The 14983-nt window shown below is 40.6% G+C and overlaps 2 protein-coding genes across 2 annotated transcripts in view; both read left to right on the forward strand.

Annotated features, from left to right (window-relative positions):
- BBS7 (Bardet-Biedl syndrome 7) overlaps positions 1-5929 on the forward strand; it is a 50626-nt gene extending 44697 nt beyond the window's left edge. The window contains exons 16-19 of the mRNA XM_084885221.1: positions 1467-1576; positions 1696-1799; positions 1930-2053; positions 5346-5929. Coding sequence (XP_084741347.1) covers positions 1467-1576; positions 1696-1799; positions 1930-2053; positions 5346-5482 — 475 coding nt within the window. The 3' untranslated portion in view covers positions 5483-5929. The remainder of the gene's footprint in view (positions 1-1466; positions 1577-1695; positions 1800-1929; positions 2054-5345) is intronic.
- A 2494-nt stretch (positions 5930-8423) lies between these two features.
- CCNA2 (cyclin A2) lies at positions 8424-14976 on the forward strand. Its single transcript, XM_084885272.1, has 8 exons — positions 8424-8887; positions 9611-9851; positions 11161-11273; positions 11465-11688; positions 12307-12514; positions 13030-13143; positions 13482-13615; positions 14253-14976. The coding sequence occupies exons 1-8, from the start codon at positions 8687-8689 to the stop codon at positions 14299-14301; spliced, it is 1284 nt and encodes a 427-aa protein (XP_084741398.1). The 5' UTR covers positions 8424-8686; the 3' UTR covers positions 14302-14976.
- The last annotated feature ends 7 nt before the right edge of the window (positions 14977-14983 follow it).

Raw genomic sequence — 14983 nt, forward strand, 5'->3', positions numbered from 1 at the left:
ATTGGTTGATTCTTGTATGTGCTCTGACCAGGATTGAACCTCAACCTTAGAGTATCAGGACAATGCTCTAACCAACTGAGCTACCCAGGCAGGGCCAAAATCTATTTCTTAATTATTTTTGTATGAGTCTTCCAAGTGCCTAACACATGACTTTGAACATAGAGGTTCTCAGTAAACGTTTTCAGGCATCTAAGTAAAGTGTGAATGTGTGGAGGAAGCGGCCCTCCTGGGTGTGACTCTTGGCTAGATTGCTTCACTTATTGATCTCTTCTGAGGAGTGGCAGTAGTAGCACAGATTCATTGAATTGTGGTGATTAAAAGAAAACAAGCCATGTAAATCACCCCCAGTGACAGGTACTGTGTGTTTAAAGTAAATACCATCAGTTAGAATTAAAGACCAGTGAAAAGTCTCATGATTTCTAAACTATCAATATAATTGGGATCAAAATTGTGTATATGTTTTACTCATCTTTCTAGAAGAAAGAGATCGATATTGTCTATAACTAGTCAATATAAACTATTTGTGTGTATGAAAGCCAAACCAAAAGGCACATTAAATGCATGAGAAATGGTAGATGTTAGTTAGGAAATGGAAATAGTCATGAGAAAATAAACCAGCACAAACGGCTTAACCTAATACACGGCATTCCCAACGCCTGTAAAGTCAGAGGGCGCAGTCCTGGGCTCCGGTCACCAGTCAGCATCCTTGCTGATGTCATGGAGGCAGATCTCTCCGCTGCGCGGCTCTGTTCTGTCTTCTTGGTTAGCCATGGTGGCAGCAGTGCCATCAGCTACCATAGAGTCTCTTTCCCACTAGTTCCAGTAAAAAAAAATCCCAGGATTGCGTACATTGGTGAGCCATGACCTGCTGTGGTCGGTGGTCTGGGATATACTGCTAACTGCTTCCTCCTGGAGTCCCAGAAATGGGCTTGAGGCCAGTGCCAGTGAAGTCCTGCGGATTGAGGAGGTGAGAGAGTGAGGGAGAGGCTCCCCCAAAGGAAGAGGGTCCTGGGACCATAAGATGCCAATGATGCCGGCCTCACACAGAAGCTGTTGTTACTCTTAGGTTTGTAGTCAGTGTCAGGATGAAGTGTATGGTCATGCAGTGATTTACATGAGCACATCAGAGAAAAACAGCACCTCTGTTTTATATACGTGAAGGGTTAGCTGTTGGAATTTTATTTGTGAAAATACATATGCTGTTTTACATGAAGAATGTATTATGACTTTGCATATCTTTAGGAGACATATATCTGACATCTTTTGTTAAGTTTTACAAGTATGTTCAGAACTTTAATTAATATAACAGTAAAAGTTTACATGTTTAAATATTCTATTAACAATGAGATGTATATATAGAGAAATCTAAAATCAAATGAAATCTAAACACTAGTTACAAAATATGTAGTTATTGGGTGTATTTCCTTCTAAAGCTGTCGGTTTAAAAATGTATATTAATTTTGTAGAAAAGGAGAAGGAGTTTTTAAATCTGACAACATTTCAACTATATCCATCTTAAAAGATGTGCTCTCTAAAGAAGCTACAAAAAAGAAAATCAACCTCAACATTTCATATGGTAAAAAACAAAAGAAAAATTAATCTTTTTCTTATTATTTCTTTATTTTTTGGTTATTGTTACAATAACAATGTTTCTAATCAAAATGACTTTCTAATTGTGTCTGGCTCGAATCCTAGAGATCAATGAAATGTCAGTGAAGCACACTCTAGAGCTAATCCACCCGAAGCTGGAGTACCAATTGCTTTTGGCTAAGAAAGTGCATTTAATTGATGCTTTAAAAGTAAGTGTATGTGTCTTGAACTCATGATCACTATTTTGTTGTGATGGGATTTCTAAAATTGTAAAGACTTTAAAGTTACACTGGATTAAATTTAAACATTAAGTTTCTTCTGTTTTTAATTTAAAATAAGGAATTACAGGTTCATGAAGGAAATACAGACTTTCTGATACCAGAATATCGCTCCATTCTAGAAGAGGCAGACCTCCTGCAGGAAGAGTACAAGAAGCAGCCTGCACACCTTGAAAGGCTCTATGGTTAGTGGACTATTTAGAATACCTTGCCGTATCTCTGTTCTTCTGGCTGCTTGAGGGAAGCTGGGCAGAGGAGATAGGCAAAGATTACAGCAATCATGAACCTATGATAGCTAATATGTTGCTTACAATATTAATTTTTTCAAGTTTGCTTTAATATTTTAAAATATTTTTTATTGATTTCATAGAGAGGAAGGGAGAAGGGGGAGAGATAGGAACACCAATGATGAGAGAGAATCATTGATCGGCTGCCTCATGCACACCCCCAATTAGGGATTAAGCCTGAAACCCAGGCAGGTGCCCTGACCGGGAATTGAACTGTGACCTCTGGTTCATGAGTTAATACTCAACCACTGGACCATACCAGCTAGACCTACTATTTAATATTTTTACTCGATAAAATGCAAACAAATTAGGAAGTAAAATGAGTTTAATGTATATATATGTATGAAGGAACCTGGTGTGAAATGAATATAACTTATGAAGCATTATAGTTTAGGCTATAATCCACACCAGTAATTTCCAGGCTTTGTTGATATTGTGAAAATCAACATGCAACATTTAATAATTTTACCATGATTAATAAGGGATATATATGTGCTATATTAGCCCAAAACTCATTTTGCTTTGATGGTAGAAATTGGGTGTTTCACAAATTATATTGAAAGAGAGTGAGAGTGGGTTGGAAGGTACAGTTTAAGAAAAATTTCTGTTTTGCCATCTTTACCTGAGACCCATTGTGCATAGCATACCAGTTTATCTATAGCATCTTCATAATCAGGTGGCATATTTAATCCTTCACACAGCTTTGCAAGGTAAATGATGTCAAATCCATTTTCCATTTTTAAATGTGAAGTCTGAGACTAAAGCATTTGTCGACACATTGTAGGAAGCAGCAGAGCTATAGAACCTCCTCACCCCCCAGTGTCTTCTCTTTGCACTGTCAAGTCTTCTGTAGAGTTAATTGGTGTCATCAGTATACATGGACCCTTCAGCCTGTGTAATGAACTTCAGAGACTTGCTCACAAACTGTAATAATAAGACCTAATACCTTGGTATTTACTAAATGGCAAACACATGAACTTTCATCCTAAGAGCAACTTAGCAGATGCATGGTGCAAAACCAACATCACCAATTCCAAAACCCAGAAAGCCTTGAAAAGAAAGCTTTTTTCATAATTAATTTTGCATCAAATATGACTTGGGCTGAATTAATGTAATGGAAAAACTGCACTTAAACTGGCATGAGGTTATTTATAGTTTCTTTTATTCCACTTATCTATGTATTTCAGCCCTTTGTATTCTTTATCTATGTATTTTTTTAAATATATTTTTATTGATTTTAGAGAGGAAGGGAAAAGGATAGAGAGAAAAAAACATCAATGATGAGAGAAAATCATTGATCGGCTGCCTCCTGCACACCCTCTTCTGGGGATCAAGTCCGCAACCCAGGCATGTGCCTTGGCTGGACTTGAACCTGGGACCCATCAGTCCGCAGGCCTATGCTCTATTCACTGAGCCAAGCAAGCTAGAGCTATCTATGTATTTTGTTGCAGAAACGTTGCTCTGTTTACCCCCTTAGATATTATGCCAGATAAGCTGTATTTCTTTTATTGTCTTTCTAAACTGAAAAATTCTCAAATATCTCTTGTAACTAGGGTTTTGGATAAAGGATTGACAGCTTGAATTAGCCCCATTGTACATATGAGAGAACTTAAAGGTGCAATAATTTGCCCAGATCCTTGAACCTAGAAATATTTGCCTTTAGGTTAAATCCCAAGAATGGTCCACATATAGATGGAATTTTATTTATTTATTTATTTGGCTAATCCTTGCCGAGGATATTTTTTCCACTGCCTTTTCAGAGAAAGTGGAAGAGAAGGAAGTAGAGAAAGAAGGAAAGAGAGAGAGAGAGAGAAAGAGAGAGAGAGAGAGAGAGAGAGAGAGAGAGAGAGAGAGAGAGAGAGAGAGAGAGAGAGAGAGAAGGAAGGAAACATAGTTTAGTTGTCTCCCACATAGTCCCAAACTGGGAGCAGGGAGCAAACCCACAAACCAGGTACAAGCCCTTGACCGGGAATCAAACCTTGCAACTCTTTGGTGCTCAGGCTAACACTCTAACCACTTAACCACACTAGCTAGGGTAGAATATTTTAATCTAAAAAAACCTGTTGAGAACTGAATCTCTACAGCCAGCATGTCAAACTCAAAGGCTAACATGGGCCAAATAAACCAGGTGTAAGTGTATGTGGGCCACAAAAAAAAAAACAACTTCAATTTTCATAGAAACGTATGTTTATTTCCATAGAAACATGCTGAATACAAATGGCTGAAGTAAATGTCAACATTTTAATAAAAATGAATATTTTTCTTGAACAATAACTTACCAGACACTGAATAACTACACAAATTAATAAGTGTAATGCAGATAAACTTAATTTTTCTTGTTCTCTGAAAGCGAAATATTTCCTGTTGCATATACCAAACAAGTCAGTCCATGAGGCAATCTGCTGCTAAATATTTGCTGCTGGTGTTAGTGGAGAGAAATGGTGCGCCTATGTATAAGGCGCATAAAGGAAATGAATGCAACACGATTATAGTCATCAGTCATTAGCAAACGTAGTAATTTGTTATTAGTAATTATGTATAACGGGATATTGTAAAAATTAAGTTAGGAACACGTTTCTTACATACCGTTATTTTGGCTGGGCCACAGAAATATTCATTGTGGGCTGCAGGTGGCTGTGGGCCATGACTTTGACATACTTGCTCTCCACTGTGTCATTTGGTCAGTCTTAGTGAAAAGCAAACCACTTGTAATGTCCTGTATGCCAAGAGCATTTCAGAACTGGTCAGCAGTTGATTGCCTGAAGTAATGCCATAACCAGTTGTTCAGAGAGTTATTAGCCAAATAATTTATATTTTGAAACTTGCTTTAAAATCTCTCCAAAATATTTTTTTAAAGCACCAATCCTTTTATTTATTTAAAATATATTTTACTGATTTTTTTACAGAGAGGAAGAGAGAGGGATAGAGAGCTAGAAACATCAATGAGAGAGAAGAATCGATTAGCTGCCTTCTGCACACCCTCTACTGGGGATGTGCCCGCAACCACATGCCCTTGATCGGAATCGAACCCTGAGCCAAACCGATTTCGGCAGCACCAATTCTTTTAAATTTGTTTATAAATAATGGAATAACAGGTGATTAGAAATAGACTAACAATCATTTACTTTCATTAAATACTGTGTCATTAATTAGAACTAATCAATGACAGGAAATAACATTTTCTTTATAGGGATGATCACCGATCTTTTTATAGATAAGTTCAAGTTCAAAGGCACCAATGTAAAAACCAAAGTACCTCTTTTACTGGAGATTCTGGACAGTTATGACCAAAACACATTAATTGCTTTTTTTGATGCTGCTGCATGAAATGTAAGTAAGGTAAAGTTCTGGAGAAGTCTCTTTAAATGAAAATGTTAAAATAAAATTACAAGCTAACTGTGTATACTTTTATTTCAAACTAGAGGCCCACTGCACAAAATTTGTGCTTGGGTGGGGTCCCTGGGGATGGCCTATGGAGATTGGGCCCTAGCTTGTGCCCTGCAGCCCCGCCTGGCACCCCAGCCTTGGCCTGGTACCTCCCGCTCGCCTGCTCCACCATCCTGCTGTCATCGGGTCCATTGGGGCACCATATTGCCAATGGCCACCCTTGTGTTCAGCGTATGTCATTGAATTCCCGGTCAATGACTGCCCAGGGGACAATTTGCCATATTAGGCTTTTATTATATATAGTATACTTTTAAATATTACCTAAAAATATTTGAGATAAATGATTTTTTTTAGTAATGCTTCATTTCTTTTGATGAATGCAAAAATGCAACCTTTTAAATATATATATATATATTTTTTTATTTTTTATTATTTTTTTATTTTTTTTATTTTATTGATTTTTTACAGAGAGGTAGGGAGAGGGATAGAAAGCTAGAAACATCAATGAGAGAGAAACATTGATCAGCTGCCTCCTGCACACCCCCTATTGGGGATGTGCCCGCAACCAAGGTACATGCCCTTGGCTGGAACCTGGGACCTTTCAGTCCACAGACCAACACTCTATCCACTGAGCCAAACCGGTTTCAGTGATGAATGCAACCTTTTAAAAATAAATAGCATTTTTATTCTTAAGATACAGGTAGAATGATTAAAAGGGATTTTAATGAATTTTTTTGCAAATGGTGTTTTAAATTTTATGCTAAGAAATAATATTTGAAAAATAAAACTATATAGTGTGTGGATTAAAGTAGGTTTACAGTTGTTTGTATGGAAAATTGTAATAATAAATAATAATACAAGACCCCCACTGCTGTTGCTCAGTGGTTAAGTGTCGACCTATGAACCAGGAAGTCATGATTTAATTCTGGCTCAGGGCACATGCATGGGTTTCAGGCTCAATCCCCAGTAGCGGGTGTGCAGGAGGCAGTTAATCAATGATTCTCTCTCATTATTGTTATTTCTATCTCTCCTCCCTTCGTCTCTGAAATCAGTAAAAATATATTAAAAATATAACACAAGAATAAATTGCATACTAACAACTGTATGCATACTTTTGCCCCACTCTGTATTTTAATATTTAAGCCACTCCCACACTATAAAGTATAAACTGCTTTACATTTTTCAGAATGTATTTACATTCGTTAACTCATTTGATTTTAACAACATATATTATATTCTCAAATCACATAAGAAAGCTCATTTTCACTGAGGTTAAGTGATGAAGAGAGAATGCTATTATTTTGTAAACTGGGGACTAGAACCCACATTTTGGTGCCTGGTTTGTGTCCTGGTTATGTATGTTGTCAGCCAGTGGATATAACCTACCAATTATTTTTTCTAGGAGTTGAGATTGATTTGCAACTGATCTTACTCTTGCTTGATAATGAGCATTGTGACCAGGTTTGGTTTGGTACAAAGTGGGACAGAGAAATGAGCAGAGCTTGCACAAATGGAGGGGAGGGGTGATCTTAAGGTGACACTCTGTAAACAGTAGAATTACCGAGTACCCGTGGGAATAGGACAGAAATGGCTTCTTAGAGTTTCTTTTACTAGCATCCACACGTTTCCTTTATATCATGTGTGAAGGAAAATAAGACTTTAAGGCTATGGGGATTTTGTTTATTAAATTTAATTCATATTTATTCATATTTGAGGGGAATATTGTAAAGGTTGCTTTAAAATGGCATAAAGATTATAATGGAGCCAAAACCGGTTTGGCTCAATGGATAGAGCGTCAGCCTGCGGACTGAAAGGTCCCAGGTTCGATTCCCGTCAAAGGCATGTACATTGGTTGCGGGCACATCCCCGGTAGGGGTTGTGCAGGAGGCAGCTGGTCGATGTTTCTCTCTCATCGATGTTTCCAGCTCCCTATCCCTCTCCCTTCCTCTCTGTAAACAATCAATAAAATATATTTTTAAAAAATTATAATGGAAAATAAGCTATTTATGTTTTTAAGAAGGGCACACCCATGAATTTGTCAGAAAATAATCATGCTTCTTAATTATATGCCATTATATTTGTTGTGTGTGAGCCTTACTGTATATTAAATGTGAAAAATTGTTAAAGGCACTTATCTCTAAGAGTTTTATTTTAATAAGGTCATATATTTTACTATATTCAAACAACCTTCATTTCTAAATGGAACACAGTTATATGTAGGTCATTGGGTGCTTTTTATTGGCTGTTACAGCTTGGGGGCAAATGGGAATTAATGGCTGTCTCGTTAAACTTCTTGTGGAACATTACTATTTGTTATGCAGATCAACAGTTGTTCAAGGTGGCACCTCAAATTAATTGCATCTTCATTAGGAAAAGTGAAAGCCTGAGACTGAAGAAACACCTAAATGGTAGATGACATAGTCTGCCACTGCAGCGGGGGCGTGTTAAACGACTTGTGCACAGAATTTAACCCTGACCACAGTGTATGACATGTAGATACTAACAGGGGACAGATAAGGAAAACTGAGACTAACTTGTCCAAGACTAGCAGGCCAGTGAGGGGCCAGGCCAGTTGGACATGGGGAAACATACCTGAGTCCCCAGGGCCAAAGGCAGCGGCGGCTCATTGGGTTGTTTAACTGGCCTCAGGCAATGGCCTGTGCGGAGCCAGCCTGGCGGGCTGCGTTTAAAGTCCGCCTAAAGCAGGCCCGCCTCCCGCCTCCCGCAGGCCCCGCCTCCTGCCTACTGCAGGCCCCGCCCGCGCAGGCGCTGCCCTCCCGCCACGCCCTGCCACGCCCCTGCCCCTCTGCGGGCGCGGCCGCCTTCACTCGGCGCCGGTCGCTCCGGTGACGTCACAGGCTGCGGCCCTTGTCATTGGCCCATTTCAATAGTCGCGGGATACTTGAACTGCCTGAACAGCCGCGCTCCAGCGGGCCCCTCGCTTGTTCTCGGTGTGTCCCGGGCTGTCCACCCCGGCCGTGCCTGCGCTTTCGCAGCCTCCTCGGCTCTCGGCCATCCCGGGCGGGCGGGCCGGGCTGAGGCGGGCGCCCGCCGGGGGAGCGTTCCTCTGCGCGGCCGGTCGGCGGGAGTGAGTGCACGCTGCTTGGCGCCGCAGGCGGATCCCGCCGCGGCCTCGCAGCAGTGATGTTGGGCTCCTCTGCGGCCCGCGAGGCGGGCTCGGCGCCGCTCACCTTGCAGCAGACGGCACCCCACGAGGACCAGGAGAACATCAACCCCGAGAAGGCCTCTCCCGCCCAGCAGCCTCGGACCCGGGCCCGGCTGGCGGTACTGAAGGCCGGGAACCAGCAGGCTCCAGCGCCGCCGCAGAGGCCCAAGACGCGACGGGTACAGATGAGCGTGGTTCTGCCGGGGGTTAGGCAGGGGAGAGGGGTGAGAAGGCACGCAGGCTTCTGGGGAGGTCTGGGTCTGCGGTCCCCGATCCCTGGTTTCTGGCGTGTTGGGAGGCCACTGGGAGGGAACCATGATTCCCGGCCCGCACTGTGTTTGCTGCTTGTCTGTTCTCCATTGGGTAATTTTTCTGCAGATAATGGGGTCAAACCAAGCCCTGTCACATGTGTTGTCTGCGCCCGCCACCATGCCTTACTCTTAGCTTTTAAACCCTAGGACTCCCCATAGACGGAAGTTAGGAGGTTACCTCTACTTTAGGAAAGGATATAAAAATGCTGTTTTGGGTAAATTCCGCCATTTTACCGGATTTGCTCTGTTGCTCCTCCCCAGGGTGAACGTGGTGACCAACATGTTTTTGCCATCCCTTTCCTAAGCTTGTCATCTTTTGGCCTCTCCATCCCTCTTGTGGCCTTGATTATTTTTTCATATTTTCACTCAGCATGACTCTCTCTAACCTTTGTATACGTGCCTGTGACAAATTGAACCATCCCTTCTTTTCCTTGACTACCCAAACTTCCTTGCCTGGATTTTCCCCTGGAAAGTTTTTTTTTTTTTTTCCTGATGGAGTAGTTGGGAGTAGAAGCAGGGCCGAAACCCATAAGGGAAAGAAAGCAACACTCCATTTAATAAGTTCAAAGTCAGTTATTGGTCTCTTCTTAGGTTGCCCCTCTGAAGGATCTTCCTGTAAATGATGAGCGTGTCATTGTTCCTCCTTGGAAAGCAAACAGCAAACAGCCTGCATTTAGCATTCACGTGGATGAACCAGAAGAGACTCGGAAGAGCCCAGGCGAGTCTAAAGAAACAGAATGCGAAGACATCCTGGCGTTTAATTCAGCTATTGCATTACCTGAACCAAGAAAACCACTGGTACCTCTTGATTATCCAATGGATGATAGCTTTGGTAAGTTTTAATGAACATCTGTATCAATCGATGTAATCATAATTATTAAATAGGTTGGGTTAATGATATTTTGCATCGTAAGGCATTATCTTATCCTTACTACATTATGAGTTTGGTTTAATGTCACAAGTTTAGAAAGGGTGTGATTAATTTCAGACCTCACAACTAATACATGACCCAGTGGCTGACAAAAAGACCCAGATCCAAAGTGGGTGCTCCTTCCAGTACACTGCCAGTCTCATCAGTTTAACTAGATCCCAAACCCTGGTTTTAATCTGACCTTAGAGATGTTCCCAGGGTTGGGAGAAGAGATTTCAGTTCTATTCATTCCTAAGACTCCTCCAGCTTTAAAATTTTGTTTGTGTGAAACCAGTCTGAGCCATCCTCTGACACCAGAGAGGAAAGCTGTCCTGTGAGTTGGGTTGAACCATAGGTACTGTATTTATATCTAAACCACCTATAAGGAGAGGACTGGATCTATAGTGGATCTAAGCAGCTCTGCCCACAATATACTGCTTCTGTACCTGGGGCTGTTGAGTCACTGGACAGCTCACTAAATCCAAACTCAATTCACTTTTAGTTCTGCTGGTGAGAGGTAGTCCTTTGGGATTAAAATAATTTATGTGTTTTTATTTAAAATTTGCAATAAATTTTAACCTTAAAGTGAACCTTGAAGTGAAAACAAAAATGGATATTCTTTGCTTCAAAAGGTAATTTAAAATTGGAAAAGATGAATCACTTGTTGAACATAGTGTTGGCCCTGCTTCTAGTTATTGCCTAGATTGTGCTTTGAATGCTCTGACTTGGGGGTCTGCAAATTCTTAAGGGCAAATCCTGTGTGTTATCTTAGAACTTGGATTTAATCCTGTCCTAATAGAACCATTGTGCCACTGGAAGATGAGTGATACTCTAACATAATACCTGTGATTGGCCTATCATTTTTTCTTATTAATTAAATTCATCCTAAAGCTAAATGGACAGGCACTAAAACCAGAGTGAGGTAGTCTGTATACTTTGTCATCAGTGAAATAATTGCTTTGGCAGTGTGGGACGCCTACAAGGGCAATCACTTTTGGCAAGTAAATAGAAAATTAAACGAGGGCCCTAGCCAGTTTGGGTCCCAGGTTGGATTCCGGTCAAGGGCACATGTTCGAGTTGTGGGCTGATCTCCAGTAGGGGGGCATGCAGGAGGCATCCAATCAATGATTCTCATTGATGTATCATTGTCTCTCCTTTCCTCTGAAATAAATGGAAATATTAAAAAAGAAAATTAAACGAGGAACTTAATCATGCTTGTGAATTCTCCCAGAGTCACCACATGCTATGGACATGTCAATTGTGTTGGAAGAGGAAAAGCCAGTGAGTGTTAATGAAGTCCCAGACTACCATGAGGACATTCACACGTACCTCAGGGAAATGGAGGTAAAGGCTCTCAGGACCACTGTCTGTGTTATTTACTCAGTGTGGTAAGATGGCATTGAGGGCTTTTGTGAGCTTTTTAAACTTCCTGTGCAGTACTGTAATGCTGTACTCAGGTTTCTAGCATGTAACTACTTTGCTAGCGTAGAACAATCTCACAGCATTAACAGTATGCTAAATGACTTTCTCAACAGATTAAATGTAAACCTAAAGTGGGCTACATGAAGAAGCAGCCAGATATCAACAACAGCATGAGGGCCATCCTTGTGGACTGGCTAGTGGAAGTGGGAGAAGAATATAAACTACAGAATGAGACCCTGCACTTGGCAGTGAATTACATCGACAGGTTCCTTTCCTCCATGTCTGTGCTGAGAGGAAAACTTCAGCTGGTGGGCACTGCTGCTATGCTGTTGGCCTCGTAAGTCAGCTTGGTTCCTTTGGTTAGAAGGGATCAGTACCTTTCTGTGCATGGAACTAACATGATTTTTAACATGTAACAATACTATACAAGGCAGAGAGTCTGCCTACTTCAGTGATGACAGGTATGGGTGAAACTTGCGTCATTTAGGACATTTCTTTTCCAGATCTGGATCCCAGGGTACCTTGTTGAGTGAACATGTACACTGGCTACACTTTCATACTAGATTACGACGTTTTAAAGTGTGGTCCCTTCCATTCAAAAGTGCTTTCTAGCATATGAGCAAAATGTCATAAAACTAAATTTTAAAACTGAAATATAAAATGTTTATTTTTCTAAGAAAATTTCCTAAATTTTCAGTTACGTGGTGTCCTTGGGAAGTTTTGGGAGCATTGTTTCTGTCTTGGGAAGTCTTCTCATTTATTTCCTTTGACTGCACTGGGAGAAAGATCTTAAAAGTCCTTCATTGATCTGGGTCTTCTAATTAGCATTTACTCAGTCTCCACAGAAACAGGCAATTGGATTTGTTCTGTGTAATCTGTTAGATGGATTTCAGAATTCGGTTATTAATGCTTGCTTCTCTTTTAGGACTGATTACTTAAAACTTTTTTCTTGTAGGAAGTTTGAAGAAATATACCCCCCAGAGGTAGCAGAGTTTGTATACATTACAGATGATACCTACACCAAGAAACAAGTTCTGAGAATGGAGCACCTCGTTCTGAAAGTCCTTTCTTTTGACTTAGCGGCACCAACTGTAAATCAGTTCCTAACTCAGTACTTTCTGCACCAGCAGCCTTCGAACTGCAAAGTTGAAAGTTTAGCTATGGTAAGTTCATTTTGTTGATGCAAGATTGTTAGGTTACAATTAGGGACAAGCCCTAGTTTTATTATGCAGCTCTGGTCAAGGGATTTAATATTCAAGGGATAGATTCACGCTCTAGTATAGAAGAAAGACTACCATTGGCAAAAGATAATAGAAATAAAGTATTGGGAAATGGTAGCCAGATTATTTTTAAAGTTATAAAAAGTGTTCTGGCTGGTGCTTGGATCTTGTCCTGTATACCAGAACACCAAAAGGTTGGGGGTTCAATTTCTAGCCATGACACAATCGATTGATGTTTCTCTCTCCCTTGGGGATTTAAAAAAAAGTTATTAAGAGGAAAGAGGAAGAGAATGGAAAACACTTAAGATAGTGAATATATCTAAAAGATGAGGCTATGGGAATTTTCCCCAATGGTTGCTCTACAATCAGTCTTCAGGGGAAATAGGTCAGAAGGCAGAGATGTGAGGTTTGAATTCTAGAGCTCTTATGACCATAAAGCATATCACTTTTCATTCCAGTTTTTGGGAGAGTTAAGTTTGATAGATGCTGACCCCTACCTTAAGTATTTGCCATCAGTTATTGCCGGAGCAGCCTTTCATCTAGCACTCTACACAGTCACGGGACAAAGCTGGGTATGTATTACATTATCACACATATGCCTTGGGTCTTAATTGCTTGTGCCATTAACTGACTGACCTGGGAAAACTGTTTAACACAGTTTAAATGTGTTTGTTAGGTAGAAAGCTTTGTTGTTGCTTGGATTTTAAAGGTGTGCTGAAAGCATTGCCTCCCAACCTGCTGCAGGGAAAGTAGTCAAAATCGATCCAAAATCAGCATAAAAGCTTTGGAATGCCGGCTTAGAAAACTGGTAGACCTGTTAATACTGAAATTTACAACTCCAGCTCACTGCCAACTGTTAACTTCTGTCTGCTCCTGAAATCAACTCAGTGGTATTCTGCTCCCTCTGCAGCCAGAATCCTTGGTACATAAGACTGGCTACAGTTTGGAGAATCTGAAGCCCTGTCTCCTGGACCTGCACCAGACCTACCTCAGAGCGCCCCAGCATGCGCAGCAGTCAATCAGAGAAAAGTACAAACATTCCAAGTAAGACAGAACATTAGAATGTTTTTTCATGTATTTTCATAGATATCAGAGAGAAGTCATTAATGATGAGAATCATTGATTGGCCGCCTACTGGGGATTAAGCCCACGACCCCTCAATTCATAGGCCATCATTCTATCCACTGAGCCAAATCTTGTTAATCCTTACTTACCAGAGAATATTTTTCCCATGGTTTTGAGAGAGTTAAAGGGAGAGGGAGAGATGGAAAGAAACATCGATGTGAGACGACACATTGACTGGTTGCCTCCCACAGGGGCCAGGACTGAGGCACATGCACTTAACTGGAATTGAACCCGTGACCTTTCAGTCTGTAGGCCAACGTTATATCCACTAAGCCAAAGGGGCTAAGGCAACATTATTCAAAGCTGGCTTCCCAGGGTGTCTGTGACATTTGACCTTTATGAAAGGATCCACGAATTGGGCACAGCCTCTTTCAGGGCTGTTCTCTTGGCAGGGCTATGTATCTGACCTGTATTTGAGGGAGAAGAGGGAAGGGGCATGTGTGTATGTGTTTTGTAATCATTCCTTACTCTGGTAGAAACAGCACTTTTGAGTTCTTAGTATGTTCCTTCACTCAATGAATGTTGACTGAAAGTGGATTTTCCCCCCCGTTTACAGGTATCATGGTGTTTCTCTCCTCATCCCACCAGAGACACTACATGTGTAACAGTGAAAGACTGACTTTGCTTTCTAAGAGTTAAATCAAGGTATATGGTGTACAGTTTTTAAAGTTTTAAATTTACAATCATTTCTGAATACAAACGTTATGGTCAAGTACAAATTATGGTCTCTATTCCTTTTTAATTTGTATATCTTTTGTACATGTACTATCGTATCTTAGATATGTGACTGATTATGAGTAGTTTTGTTAAAGCATTAATGATGCCAGCTGTCAGGATAATAATAAGAATTAATAAATTGATTTGGAAAACTTAGTTTGTAAGTCAAATTTAATTTGAGGTAAAAATTTGACTTCAGGGTTTCACAGAAAAATAAACTTCTCCTATGGGGACTGGAAAGGGTTCTAAAATTTAAAAGATTTCAACTACCTTATAGTTTTGGGAAAACAGACAGTAGTTCTGACATTCACTTTCCTGAGCATCTGACCATTTACTGGCTCGCATAACCAGCATGTCTGGAGTGGACCTGCTTGCTGACCAGTTGTGGTCCTTGGTGCATACCAGGAAAGTGCTCTCCACTCTTCCTGCACCTGGACACGGCTGAAGTGGTAGTTATTTATAAACTGTTAAGTTTTCCAGAAGGTTTATTAAGAGCATAATGTAAAAGCAAAGGAAATTACTAGATTTTGTAATGGATTTGTGAATAAAAAACGTTCAAGGTTTCTAGCG

The sequence above is a fragment of the Pipistrellus hanaki genome (assembly GCF_964339955.1).
Source record: "Pipistrellus hanaki genome assembly, chromosome: 5".
NCBI classification, from domain to species: Eukaryota; Metazoa; Chordata; class Mammalia; order Chiroptera; family Vespertilionidae; genus Pipistrellus; species Pipistrellus hanaki.